The 15,268-nt window shown below is 37.9% G+C and overlaps 1 protein-coding gene across 2 annotated transcripts in view; it reads left to right on the top strand.

Annotated features, from left to right (window-relative positions):
- WAC (WW domain containing adaptor with coiled-coil) overlaps nt 1-15,268 on the top strand; it is a 59,673-nt gene that overhangs the window by 17,215 nt on the left and 27,190 nt on the right. For both annotated transcript variants that reach the window (XM_065628243.1, XM_065628242.1), the window contains exons 4-7: nt 10,242-10,348; nt 11,134-11,249; nt 11,744-11,856; nt 13,288-13,596. In XM_065628243.1, the coding sequence (XP_065484315.1) occupies nt 10,242-10,348; nt 11,134-11,249; nt 11,744-11,856; nt 13,288-13,596 (645 nt within the window). The remainder of the gene's footprint in view (nt 1-10,241; nt 10,349-11,133; nt 11,250-11,743; nt 11,857-13,287; nt 13,597-15,268) is intronic.

The following is a 15,268-nucleotide window of genomic DNA, read 5'->3' as shown; positions in this document are numbered from 1 at the left end:
CCCTGTACTTGTAGAGTTGCTGAGTCTGAATGGTACACACTCAATTGAAATGAAGGAAATTTTTAAGATGGGATTAAGGTTGTAAACATTTGTCACTGCATAGCACTACCTATGTTCAGAAAAAAGCTGCAACCTGATCTTCCTTATTTTAAACTGAGTAATGGAAAGTTTCCTGCAAGTTAATTTGTAAGTACTATTGCTTTCGCAGAATCTTCTGCTGAAAGTTCTTTGTCTCCAAGAAGCTATCCCCAAAATATTAAAAGAAAATTGAGAGCTGCCAAACAACATGGCCTTGTTCTTATTTAATCTTATTTTTGCTCAGAGGATTTTGTCAGGGAGATTAGGTTGTCTTACCTTGCTTAATTGGTTGGAGTGTCTGAGTGGGAGTACTAATTTGATGCTGTTGATGCATAGAAAATGGAGGAATAATTTCAGAGCTGTATACTGCTTTTTTTTGTTGTTTTCTTCTTTGTAAGCAGAAATTGTTTTGCATGACCTCCGACTTTATTCATACTTCTTTCGGTCATGACCAGTTTATAGCGTATCAGTCTTTCATAGTATTACCCTGCTATTTGCAATCTTAAAACATGGGAAAACCCAGTTTTTAGAAAGTATCTGCACTTAAGCAATTTTCATCTTAACGTCACCAAAGTGTATGTTGTTAAACATCAGTGTTTCTTCCAGTGTATGTTTTATCTTCTTTGGGAAGCTCCTTGAATGAGAAGTAAAAATTGTCACACATACCATACCTCCAGAGTGTTAGGAGATTTGTGTATCCGGTGCCCATTGATCATAATTTAAAAGTATCCCAGATGGCTAATATATTTTTAGAAATGTCTTGAGTTCTCTGTTTTTTCTTTTTCTTGGGTTTTGAGAGCAAAACTTTGTAAAATTGGAATTATCTACTGACATTTAATGTGTATCAGTGATTGCAGACGTGGAGATTTCAGGGGATCTGACAGAAGTGAAATGATTTTTTGTGACATACACTGAATATACATTTGTGCATGCTGTTTTCTATTAAAGCAAACAGTTTCTCCATCTGCTTACTATCAGGTGCTTAGCCATAAAGTTAGTTTCTACTTATGACCCAGTTTAAAAACCTTGATATAGAATCATGGAATAGTTTGTGTTGGAAGGGACCTTCCAAGGTCATCTAGTTTAAGCCCCCTGCCATGAGCAGGGACATCTTCAACTAGACCAGGTTGCTCAGAGCCCTGTCCAACCTGGCCTTGAATATTTGACATAACCCAAAATCCCGTTCTCACCTTTTGTGCTGTATTTATGTGAATTCAACTTATAGATTTCCATTTGTTTAAGTGAATCTTTTGAGGAGGTTTTAGACCGATCCGAGGCACAAATCAGTGGCAGACAGTCTTTTGCTCACCAAGGCTGGTGGCAGTATGGTTGCCTGAGGCAGGGAAGTGTCTCCTTGCAGTGCTGTTAGATTTCCATTGCCAGACTTGAATCCTTCAGTACTGCGTTACAGAGCATTCACGGGAGGCCTGTTCCTTTGCTTTTCATGGTGTATCGCTCCAGAGGGCTTGGAAGAGAGAAATTCGGTCTATTGCGCAGATGCTGTGGAGGTAAGGTAACAGCATTATTAGTTTGTGGTAAGGATTCTGGCTGTCAGTTTAACACATCTTGTTTTGTGTATCATAATAATTAAAAAGCCTCTTTCTGTATGAAGCTCTTATTTGAGGACAGAAGGACCTCACATGTACTTTCTTACACTGTATTAGAAATGTAAATGTTTTCTGAGCTACAGTCAAGAATGAAAGCATAAAAATGGCTTTATTCTCAACTACCTCCGATTTCTTTTTAGAGAAGTGTCCTCCTCCACTTAATACAAATACGATAACATTAATAAGGGTTCTGAGATTAAAAAGACTTTAAAATTCACTGTCATCAGTGATGCTGTAGCATGGAGTTTGATTTTTATTTAATAGATTGAGATCTTCTGAGGTCATGAGCTACACAGTTAGGAATATGATTCTGGATTGCTGAGTTTTGTAGTTCTTCATATTTTCCATGGGTAAAATTTTTTAAAGCTGCTTGAGAACTTTTTTATTGATCCCAAATAAAGTAAGTTCCTTAGAGATGTTAAGCAGTGTTGAGGATGTTGCTAGCTAGCGTTTTTTTTTAATTAGGTAACTTGAACCCAAAGTGAAGAAACAGCAAATGTAAATGTGAAGAATACATTGTCCACCTATAGTTCTTACTTTCACGTAAATTCAACTTACAGATTTCCATTTGTTTAAGTGAATCTACTAGTAGTAACCTTTGGATCTTTCTAAGGTGTTCTAATCAGAAAGGTTTAGAAGCTGGTTGGAACTTGCCTTAATTTAGGAGAAACAGGTACAGTCTTTCAAATTATATTGCTTACTGCTCTTCAGAAATAAAGAATAAACATGTTTACAGTGATGGTAAAATTATTTGTCCAGTCTTTTGCTTATTTTTGTTTTAATGGTTGAGATGTGAAGAAAACTGCCAATATACTGGTTTTCTTCAAAGAATAAAGTTGATAGGGATTTGAATAGAGTGCAGTGGAAATTCATGTTTCATCCCTTACGCTTTTCTGAAGGAAATGACTTGGGACATTTGAGTATTGGATCTTCCAGAAGCTCAGGGAATTCACTGGACTTCGTTCAGTGAACCTGATCATTTTTTAAATTATGTATAGCTTGAAAAGTGATTTTTCACTACTACTGAGAGGTGGGCTAAGAGGATGAAGAAGACAACTCCAAAGTTACTTAATTACTTTGCTGTAGCTGTGACAAGGAAAGGAGCAAACTAGAAGGGGATGGTTAGACAAAAATAAGTTTATATCTGTTCTACCAGTGAGGACAGCCCAAGCTGTTATATCCATTTAGACTGAAGTACAACCCTAGGAACACAATCTGCCTGTTAGCTGCTGGAGCAGTACATCACTGAATTGTCACGTGAGAACTCAGAAGTTTGAATTGAATTTACTGCCTTTTCCTTTTTGATGGCCAGATAACTGATTTTCTTTCGAGAGCAGCTTGTACTGTTTGCATCAAAATTAAACTTCAGTTTCTGAAATAAGTTGGGCAGATCTAATTAAAAATAAAAACATAAGCAGAAGACAGCAAAACAGCAACCTACTGTTAGGTTATGCAATGTGTAATATAAATTTGAAGCTAATGTTTTTCATTTTAAAAATCAGTAATAACTTGGCATCCTTTCAGTAGTTCATTGGTAAAACAATACAAGTCTTTGACTTGGTTTACTGCTTCTGGCTTTTCCTTCTTGAGGTGTCATTTTCTTACTAGCATTTTAGAAAAATATTATGAAGAAAACCGCATGCTGACAGTATCATTTTCATCCCTTATTGGTCATCTGTCCCACTCTGTGTATGTACAGCTCTTGATCTTTTTTATACTATGAACTAATTTCCGTGAAATTTTGTGTGAATGGTACCTTGGAGGAAAACATGAAAGCTGCTTTACATTGGGGTGATTATCCTGTGAATCAGACATTACAAAACCAGGCTTTGCTGTCCTGGTTAGGAGATGCAGTAGGAGAGGAGGGCAGGGAAGGAGATGAGGCTTTGTAAGCTCTTTTGCTCGTAGAGCTACTTGTTGACTGGTATGAAATATTTATTTTTGAGGGACATAATGAGTCTGTAATTGGGCAGTTGGGCAGTACAGTGATTAGGGTGGATCTTCTTTCTTTTGGCAGAGCACTGTGCATTCAACTTGGTATGTTATGAATTTCTGGAAAACGTTACTGCACAGTTGGTGTATTCTCTGAGGCTGTTGCTCTGCTAGAAAAATGGCAAGTTTTTATGCTTTTAGTTGCCTATGGAAGGCAGCCATATTTTATTTCAATACAGCAGGCCACATAAATATACAGTGAAGAAAAATTGTTTTGTCTTATTACTTCTACATGTGGCAAGTTAAAATGGCCATGATATGCTGTTCAGTTACTGCTGAGACAGGGGGTATTGTGTTCCTATTGTGTTACTTTTTTCCTCCCTAATGCAGAACTTTTTCTGAAGTTCTGCATAAAGATTTGCACTGAGGTATCAAAGATCTCAGTTGAAATACACTTGAGACATTTTTAATTTAGGCTTATCCTAGGTAAGTTTTTATCATTTTCACTGTTTAAACAAGTCTTAATTAGTTATCCCCATAAAATTTCACTACTATAAACTCTATTGCTATTTTCTCTGTTAACAAATAATTAGTGTCTGTCAGCTGGGCAGTATTTGTTCTGTTGAGGAAGTCCAAGTTTTGATATTGTCTCTATCTAGCTCAATGAATTTGATTGCACATCAGTGGAGAGGTGGAATGTGGAGTCATAGAATGGTACGTATGGAGTTGAAACAAGTTGAATGAACTTCCTTGCTTTTCTGCTGCATAGTGTTTCTTTCCATATGCCTTGTTTCTAGGCACAGAAAAGATGATTCCTAGAGCCTTTCCAAAATCCCTCTTCCCTGTGCAGGGAGTGGAGGGAAGGACTGCCTTTGAGTTCCACTTACAGCACTCATTATTGCTAGGGAACAGTTTTTGTGGGTTCTTTCTATCTGGTGAACATTTGTAAACTTTCCTTTGCATTATCTGCACTGACGCTTTTTTTAACAGACAAAAGGAGAGTTAGGATATTAACAAGTTATTTGACTGAAAAGGAAACGTAAATGCTCTATCTGTTTTGGGCTGTATAAAGTTAACTATGGTGTAATGCAACACTATACTACTACAACGACTATAATTTTACTATTTGTGCCTGGCTAAAATATTGGGTGTGAGTGGAGATGTGTGAACGTGTTTACTGTCTAATTTCTCAGCGTATGTTTGTTTGAAGAGAATGAAAAATAGCTTGCTTTTTTTTTTTTTTTTTTTTTACTGTTTGCTGGTCTGGATTGTAGATTATCTTTTGAAGATGACTCTAATGTATCTCAGTGTACTCATTTGTACACTTCAGTTCAAGATTTTTGTGTTTATGATACTAAAAAGAGTTTTGATTACGCTAAGACACTAAGATGCCAGAGGACAGTGTGGAATTTAAGGAAATATTTAATGAAATATAACAAGGGCAAGTGTAGTGTCTTGCATCCGGGTAGGAACAACCGCAGGTTCCAGTATAAGTTGGGGAATGACCTATTAGAGAGCAGTGTAGGGGAAAGGGACCTGGGGGTCCTGGTGGACAGCAGGATGACCTTGAGCCAGCACTGTGCCCTTGTGGCCAAGAAGGCCAATGGCATCCTGGGGTGTATTAGAAGGGGGGTGGTTAGTAGGTCGAGAGAGGTTCTCCTTCCCCTCTACTCTGCCCTGGTGAGACCTCATCTGGAATATTGTGTCCAGTTCTGGGCCCCTCAGTTCAAGAAGGACAGGGAACTGCTGGAGAGAGTCCAGCGCAGGGCAACGAAGATGATGAAGGGAGTGGAGCATCTCCCGTATGAGGAAAGACTGAGGGAGCTGGGGGTCTTTAGTTTGAAGAAGAGGAGACTGAGGGGTGACCTCATTAATGTTAATAAATATGTAAAGGGTGAGTGTCACGAGGATGAAGCCAGGCTCTTCTTGGTGACAACCAATGATAGGACAAGGGGCAATGGGTACAAACTGGAACACAGGAGGTTCCACTTAAATATGAGAAGAAACTTCTTCTCAGTGAGGGTGACAGAACACTGGAACAGGCTGCCCAGGGAGGTTGTGGATTCTCCTTCTCTGGAGACATTCAAAACCCGCCTGGACGCCTTCCTGTGTAGCCTCATCTGGGTGTTCCTGCTCCGGCAGGGGGATTGGACTAGATGATCTTTCAAGGTCCCTTCTAATCCCTGACATTCTGTGATTCTGTGATTGTTTTAGCTGGTTATAAATGGATGCTGTAATTGCTAGTATAGATGTGTAGGTTTTGGAAAGGAAAGAGTTTCAGCTTGTTCTTGAAAGACAGCAGGGGACAAGGGGAGAAATCAGTTGCTTTATTAAAGCAGTCCGATCCTTAGCAAAACCCAGAATTTCAACTTAATGTCACAGAATTGAAGTGGTGTTAATTGAGCCATTAATTAAATGCGATAATTACTAGAGAAAGTTCACAATGTTGCGAAATGGAACATTCTTATTTCACTCTACGTTATGTCTGTTTTCCAAGTCCAGTGTAGTGTTGAAGCTTTGCAGTTCAAACTGTCTTGGATTGAGCAGTTTGGATCTGGAAGCTACTTAAAAAATGTTGTTAAAGTGAGTCTTGATGTGGCATAATCTCAAATCTGTAGTAGGCATTAAGTCACAGTCTGGTTTTTGAATTAGTTCCCAGAACCATGCTTTTTGCTTTCTGCTGATTTTCATGTACTAGTGAGGAAGATGTGATTTTTCATTTGAAAGACTTGAAGATAGTTATGGTGATTTAACCTTGTCTCTGTCCTTTCCTATGACCTGTTCATCACTAGAGATAGTGTTAGCGAAGGCTTGCTCACACACTTGCACCACTACAGTTATATAAAACTGTAGTGCTGCTGCCCTTCTTGGCCATCTTCCAGTTATGAATAGCTCTTTCCAGATTTAACCGCTTCCAAAATAATGATTAAGCCGAGCAAAGTCGGTGATGGTGCAGTAAATGTTTCCATGAGGAGTTCTGTAACTGAATTGGAGGATTTATAACACAATTATGAATTTCCCTGTGGTGCATCAAAGATGTATATTTGAAATTGTTGTATTTTGAGGTACGCTAGTAAGCATTTAAAAAACAGAAGTCTTTTTAGCCCTCTTTCTGGAATAAAGTGGGAATAGTAAAGAGGGTCTCACTGTAATAGTAAAGAAGGTCTCACTGTAAGAGGAAAGAGTGAGAAGTGCTACAAGGGAATGTCTCAAGGAACAGTAATGTGCTGTCTGCCATATCAGGCCTGTTTCTGGGATATGGACTAATCTCAGTGATCCTGTTCTCGTGATCTAGTTGCCAGGCATGCAGCTGGGGGACACACAGCTGATTGCAAGTCACAGCCATCTTAAAATGGCTTGGGGTTAAGCTTTGTTAATGTTGAATGCTAGCATACAAGTGAGCAGAGTCCCCATCTTTTCAGGGTAGACCTCTACTTGCGGATTGCTCTCTGCATAGTATTTTGACTTGGTGGCCTTTTAAAGATCTTGAGCAACTTCCCCTGGCAACCTGAGCTGGCAAGGTTTGCTTGCCTGGGTTGTCAGAATGCCTAGGTGACTGCTATGCAGGTATGTACCTTTTTATACTGAGCCAGTAAGGTTTTAGTATGCGCTTAACTTGGTGACATAGTTTTGGTGTTTACATATGATCTTTAAGCGCTTAACTTGTATGAAGTGCCTAAAACCCTTGTTCTCCAGAGCATCATCTGCTGTGGTCTCGGAAGCTTCCCAGCAGCAAACAGCAGTTTGACAGCCCTTTCATATGCTTATTCTCTTGAAATTAGGTATTGATCCAAATGTGAAGTGATATTATGCGTAAAATAAAATGCAGGTATAGGGGTCAACCTGCACCTGTAATTATACTGTGTATTTGTTCTAGTATTATGTATTATGGTAGGCCCTTGCAACCCAAGGCAGTTGCCTTGTCCTGGCAACCCAAGACAGTTGGTGTTGCTGGAGCAGCCATGGTCAGTTTGTATGCAGCTGAGGCCAGCTCAGGTAGGGCAGCATCCCCGCTGGAGCTCTGCTGGCAGGACTGCAGCTCTGCACAGAGAGGCCCAGGCCTGCGGCACAGCAGGCGTTCCTGCTATCAGGGCCAGCCGTAGGTGGGTGTGACGGCTGCAGCTGCTCTGATACTGCTCCGAGGTGCTTTGTGACTCAGTGCTGGGGCTGGGAACAGTGTGAAATGGTGGGGGGATGCTGCCGAGCTGTTGGACCACGTGGGGGCTAGAAGTCTGCTCAGGGAGTTTGAGGAGTTTGTTTATGGGTTGGACAGAATTGGCTTTAAAGGATTCTGTTGATTCAATCCGTATGTTGTTGGCTCTTATTCATGTTTGGAAAATGCGTGTTAGATTAGATTCATGGGGTGGTGTATTTAGACCACTGCAGTATTTAAAAATCACCAGCTACATCTTGAGTACGCTGAACAAAACATGGTGTTACTGTATCCGTGGTAAGGGATTACAGTAAATTAACTACATCGGTGTTTTCTGAAGTTTTGAAGTGACTAATATCAAACTGTTCAAATAAGCCATCTGTTAAATTTTCATATTGTTTTTTCCTTTATAAAGGGAGATGATATTACCTCATAGTAGAAATTCTCTCTGCATTAAGCAACCTACAGAAATACATGGAGAAATGTAATGACTATCTCAGTAGAGTTTGGGAAGGGTATAGCAAATAAAGACTAACAGAATAATTACTACAAAAATATTAGACACCTATCTCACTGCATAATCAGTGTCTAAAAAAATATTAAGTCTATTGGTATGACTAATTGAGAGGAGTACAGTCTTGTAATATACTTCCTGCATATATTTAAGGGAATTAAATGTGGTTTTTTATAAATGTATATTGAAGCCTAAATTCTGGAATTTTCTAACCTACATAACATGTAAAGTCACATCATTCACTAGAGGCTCAATTTTTTGTTGTTCACATGCTTCACAAGCACATGCTGTTGTGAGTATTGCTTTGACAAGCTGAAGTTACCCCTGTGGTACGTCATTCCACCTGTCTCTGAGCGTGCAACTTACTTTTGGTGTAGGACTAATTGTCTTGCTTGTGGAAGGCTGTATTTGAGGACAAGACCTTTTCCTTCCCACCCCCTTTCTTTTTTTAACCCCCAGATCTTTAAAGAAAATGACAAATGGTTTTAGCCAGAACAGTGTAGGAAAAGGTTCAGAGCTACTGTTGGTTCAGGTTGCAATAACTCATGCACGTGCAAATCAGTGTTTAACCTTTGTAGGGTGCTAAACAGATTGGTCATAGTGTATAGTGTACCTCTTTGCTTTTGTGATGGACTGGTTTTCTAACCTGCGTAAGAGGTGGGGAGGAAGAAGTTTGAAATAATAATTTTGTCAAGGCTTGTGTAGTCACAAGGCTCAGAAGATAGAATTTGCAATTCTGCACCATGGTGTGTACAATTTAGTCACCTTCTGAGTGTGTGGCACTCAGAAGTCTTTAAAAAAATATTTGTTTTAATGGCTCCATTCACTCCTACCTCTCAGTCCACTCTGAGTGGACTGTTCTTTATGGTAGTTGCCTGTAAGATACAGCCTTTGCCAATTGCAAAGCACTTTGACTTGATATTTAGATTGCTGTACAGTATGTGAAGCTAGTGGTACCTAATGTACTATCCCTGGGTGTTTCAAAACTTCTCAGCAGGAAGCGGAAAAATAATGGCAGGGGGAATGTTATACTGGAATATCTAGGTTTTTCCCTGAAATGTGTAATAAAATAATTTTTCTTAGTTTGATATGGTTTATATGAACATTTAAAACTTAGGAAGAGGAAATCAGATGAAGAATGGAAGAGTTTCTACTTAAAATTTTTTTGAGGAATGGGAGGCCTTAAGGGCAGGACATTTAAAATAAGATTGTGAAGATTTTAATGGAAGGCCTTGTTTAATTTTAATTAGAACTGTTCAGGTGTAATTGGTGACTTGAGCTTAGGCACAAATGTAGATGTAAAACACATTGAGAATTATCTCCGTACTTGTTCGCCAGCTGTTTTTTTGTGTTCAAGTCATTTCATGGTGAGGAAGAAAACCGTGTTATCTTGAGAAGCAGTTGTTAGGGAGGCCAGAAGCAGGTGACAGTTCGGGAGATGCTGCTCTTGGTATTCCAGATATCCATACTTAAATTGCAGGGATTGAGGTGCAGGAAAATAAATCTATATGCATAAACAGAAATAGTTACCTAGAATCAGTTACAAGTAGTCTCAAAAAGGGTCTAACTGTGTAGGCTGTTGATAAACCCATTTAAACTTTCTGACTTGAGGAGAAAATATGTCTTAATTTATGAATTGATATGATAGGACTCCCCCAACCATCAAAAAATATAAAGGCTATACTTGTTTGTAGTGGAATGAAGTCTGAGAGTAAGACTAGTGAAGTGACATACTGCATTATTTTAACTAGAAAGGCAAATGGAGCTTTTTGCTGTATGAAAAAGAAATGTGCTTGTGGTCTCCTGAAACAGTTGCATCTGAACTACGCTGTGGTCCAGGCTGTGGGCAACTTGCCTTTTCCCCTTCCCTCTCCTTTCCCCTTCCACCTCCTTAGGATGTGTATGGTTGATTTCTTTGAAAACATACATGGTGAACAGTCTGTCTTTTTTCCTTTAGGGACCAGTTACTCTCCACAAGAAAATTCACATAACCACAGTGCTCTTCATAGTTCAAATTCACATTCTTCTAATCCCAGCAATAATCCAAGCAAAACTTCTGATGCAGTGAGTATTTGTGATTGGTGTTCATCCCTGTGTCACTCCAGTTATACACATTACATTTTAATCGTTTTGTCTAAAACAAGTGACATGTATATTACTTGCTTCATGGAGTTCTCCAGCATCAGTCTTTATTTTATAAACACACGGTAAACCCAAGCTGCAGTTACTATATGTTGTAAAACTCCTCTAATTGATAATCATTAGAGCTTTGAGGTACCCGTTTTGAATTTTAAAATAGTAGATTATTTAAATGAAGTAAATCTAGAGAGAAATACTTTCCGTGAACTTGGGTAAATTTAGAGAAGGCAGTATGATTTTACTTATTTAGGATGCATTACACATTGTGAATTTTTGTCACTTTATTATTCAAGTTTTAGTAGTTAGGATGGTGTGTGTTAAAAATTTAGCTGAAAACAGAACAGATAAATTTGTGAAGTATAGAGAAATTTTGAAAAGATATTGAATGATTTTTGAGGAAGTTTTAAGGTGCAAAAAACCTAATGTTATCAATATTGATATTACTGTATCCCACTAAACATACTATCAGATTTTGTTTCAGAGTTGATGGGAATAAAACAGAGGAAACTGTTGCAGAATGCAACAGGAACATAGTGGTCACATCATTAAACTGTCAAAATGAAACAGGCATTTAGAGATGGTGTAAATGGGAAGCAGTGATATGGGTGGTTATGAGGACGCCATGTAGTTTTAAAAATGGTGGAAGCTTTCAAATTTGTGTACTAAAACTCTCAAGTAGTCTTTTGTCCAACACTGTTTGTATTTTAAAGGCTTACGATTCTGCAGATGATTGGTCTGAACACATCAGCTCTTCAGGCAAAAAATACTACTACAACTGCCGAACAGAAGTTTCACAATGGGAAAAACCAAAAGAGTGGCTGGAAAGGTATATGTGTGTTCCTGTTTTCATTGTATAAAGACCAAATATTCTTAAGCTCATTTAAGAGCAGTTGAGTTTATCTAACAGATTACTGCTATAAACGATTGTGGTCCAAGACTACTGTGTTCTTACCCGTACCATGACCTTTGGCACCTGTTATATCCCTTGATGATCCAGAGCTGGGGCAGGGGGAAAGTATGGTTGGTTTGTTGTTGAGGGTGGTGTGTTGTTTGTTTTGTGTATATGTGTGTGTTGTTTTGTGGGGTGGCGGGTTTGCTTGTTTTGTTTTGGTTTTTTTTCAATGTTAGTGAACTGAACCGATGTATTGGGGGCTTTGACAAGCAGTGGTATAAGGAAGCAGTAGCTGGAGTTTGCCTACCCCATCTGTAGCAGCAAGCACTTAGGATAGTTTAATTCATCTCATCTAACTTTACCTGTGGAAAGTGTTATATTATTAAATGGTGTAAGTTCTTACTTAACTTGTGTTTTCTTTTCTTCAGAGAGCAGAGACAAAAAGAAGCAAGCAAAATGTCAGTTAACAGTTTTCCAAAAGACAGGGATTACAGAAGAGAGGTGATGCAGGCGGCAGCTGCCAGTGGGTTTGCCAGTGGAAGTATGTGGTTTCTTTACAGTAATATATTCTTGCCTTGTTTGCATTACTGTTTTCTTTTTCAAACTTAAAAAAAAATCTTTCCTTAGCCGGTTTTCTCACCTTTTTCTATAAAAAAGCCAAAGCAAATTTCACAGACAGCTCTCCCAAATGTTGTTTCTTAAAATAACTTTGAGCCTTTACTAGTACAACACTTGCTTAATGCTTCTCATGATACTGCTCCTTTTTGTAGCTTTTACTGCCTAATTTTCCTTTATAAGTAGTTATTGAAACAACTAGCACAGTTTATGGTATAGTCGGACTGTTGTGATCATTGAGACCTGTCAATTTTGTATTCTGAGCTTAAAAATAGAGATGCAGAAGTCTCTTCTAAAACCTTGATTTCACATTTAGTGGATGATGATATCACCATTTTCAGAGGCTTATGTATGTTATTGAAAGCGTATTTTTGCTATGCCAATTCTCTTAGCAAAGGCTTTCCTAGACTATGAATTTCTATTACTTGGAATGCTTTTTTTTTTTTTTAATATTTATTAAATTTTTCTGGGAGATGGTTATACTGTGAGATTCTTCCTGTATGATGGTGTAGTTTGGGTGAATTTGTAGCGTAGTTCTCATGGTGGTTTAAAAGTAAAATCCAAAGTATTAACCTTCCCCCACAACTTACTTGGGACTTGACAAAGCAAAGACACATAAAGGGCTGGCACTTGTGTGTGCTGAAACATACCGCATATGGTAAAAGAGAGTGTATGCTACAAAAAGATAGCGGAAATGCATATTGCAGTAATTATTTGTTTTGTGACAGGTGAAAAAATCGAGGAATTTATTAAAATAATTACTCTATATTTGCTTGGTATGTTCTCTGTGTAACATAGTTTAAAGTCTCTGTGTGACAAATGCAGATTAGTCACTCATTTAATACAGTCTTCTTGAATTAACTCAATTGAAAGCAAATTCTTTGTAGTAGTACTTAAGTGACTTGAAGTGGAATTCTTTGAAGACTAGAATTTGAAACTATTAAATTATACTTGGATGTTCAGGATTTTCAATGAACAAAAGAAAAATGGCACAAATTAATCTCTTCACGCTAAGTGTAAGATGGAAATAATAGATTTTGATTTAGATTTTTTTAGGAGACTTCAAAAGTTAACTTGACTGTAACACTTGTTATAAAACAGCCTTTCATCAAAACACACTGCTTAACTGGAACTCTAAATCAAGCGAAGGTCAGAGAAAATGCGTTTTGTCAGTGAGTAAAATTAAATTTTGCCTTTTTTGATGCTGATCTACTTGAGTCTTTTTTTAATAATAAGTTCAATCAGTTCTAGTTGTTGATGTGCAGCTGTATTAATCCAGGTCACTACAATCTTAGACAAGTTTCTAATTTAGTCTTTCTTTCTTATTGCAACGTTACTTGGGGAATCCTGAATAAAGTGGAAGACAAGCATTCCAGTGACGCCAGTAGTATGCTCCCACAGAATATTTTATCTCAAACAAGCAGGCACAATGACAGAGACTACAGACTGCCAAGAGCAGAGACTCACAGTAGTTCTACTCCAGTACAGCATCCCATCAAACCAGTGGTTCATCCAACTGCTACCCCAAGCACTGTTCCTCCTAGTCCATTTTCTCTACAATCTGATCACCAGCCAAAGAAAACCTTTGATGCTAATGGAGCATCTACTTTATCAAAACTGCCTACATCCACATCTTCCATCCCTGCACAGAAAACAGAAAGAAAAGGTATGTCTAACGAAATTCCTTCTAGTATTTAAGGCGATGCGTTGCATTTGTGTTGCTTGTTCAAAGTATGTTAGTTCTAGAATTCAAAGATATTTTTTGTGTTTGTTGTGTGTGCTTAGAACCCTGTTACTGTTTTGATGTGTTTATTTCCCCTTAAATCCTGTTTTCTATATCTTACACAACTTCAAATTGACACTGCAATATTTGCTGTTTATTGCTTTTTCTGCAAATTATAATTTCAAATGATAATGTAAAAGATGTATTTTACTAGGACATACTTTATTTTTTGTCCTCCCTCATGTTGTTTTGGATCTTTACCATTATTTGAATTCTGAACAGAGATGTAGTTAGACCATTTGAAAGTCATTTTGGACCATTATATTTTATGAACTGCTGTTACTGTTTGGAGTGCCAGTGTCAAACTTTTCAATAAGCACGAGTGCAATTCTTACAGAACGCAACCCAGTTTTCTGCGTGTCTGTGACAGCTACTTTTTTGATCTGTGTCTTGACATACTGATCTTTAGTTCTGAAGCTGCTGAAAGTTTGTGTTGCTGTACACTATGTAACAGAAAAATTTAATCATCAAGTGAAGATCAGGACTTTACTGTGCATTGTTTGTGACCTTCAAAAGTCTGTATTTTAATTGGATTTACTTCGTTATTGAGGAAGAAAAGATTGTGAGAATGGAGATGTGTGTTGTTAGTGGTAGTGTGATACTTTGGTATAGTCAACTTCTTAGAGATAATTTTGTACAAGAAAATTCTATTTCAGGGGCTGTTGGAGGGAGAAAAAGTAATTTTTGATCAACATGTCTGCTTTTAATTAAAATATTGCTTAATTAGTATGACACCGAATTCTTTTTTGAAAGATCGCTTGTTGCCCTGTTGATATTTCCAAGTCTGTCTAATTACAGAAGAAGAATGCAGTGCTAAAAAGAAGACCAAAAAGACTTGAGTCTGTCATTGGTCTTATACTCTGTGTTTGCTTTCCTGCCTTCCACTTTTCTTTATTACGGAATTCCAGCTGTTACACAGAGCTAAGTGCACTTGGCCATCCAAAATATCCAAACAATACCATACATTGGTAAATACTACAATGTGAAAATCGTGCATGTGAAGAATTTCTGTTCAACACACTAAAGCAGTTTTGCAGTTCTTATACTGAATACTGTAGTTACCTGCTTCATTTCAGCCTCTATGTCTTGATTGCAGTTTGATGCGTTTTAAACATGACATTGCAAAACATCCATGTCCTGTATTCTCTCCTTTAGCCTATCTTCTCTATTTTCATTATTATCTTTAAAATATACTCCAAGTAACCCCTTAATTATTACTCAGTTCTGGCATGTACTTTATTCCTGTTTGGTGTGTGATCCAACTGCAAACTGGATATATTCTTTCCCTGCTTTACTGCATACCTTTATTAGTTGCTTCCACTTAAATTGAGCAACTGAATCTTGCTGCAATTGAAGGAATTTCCCATTGTGACAACTGCTACAAATGTTGGCAGGCAGTTCTAGTATTTCTTACGTAAGACATTCGAGAGCACACAATTGGGTATGAGTAGTGAAAATGATCACACAGAGCGGTCTTGACACTGTAAATCTTACTATAGAGTCCATGTTACCTTGGATGGTTCCATATTAAATAAGCACTTAATTTCTCTCTTCC

Source organism: Caloenas nicobarica, chromosome 2, assembly GCF_036013445.1.
Source record: "Caloenas nicobarica isolate bCalNic1 chromosome 2, bCalNic1.hap1, whole genome shotgun sequence".
Classification (NCBI taxonomy): Eukaryota; Metazoa; Chordata; class Aves; order Columbiformes; family Columbidae; genus Caloenas; species Caloenas nicobarica.
This window is presented reverse-complemented; position numbering and strand designations above follow the sequence as displayed.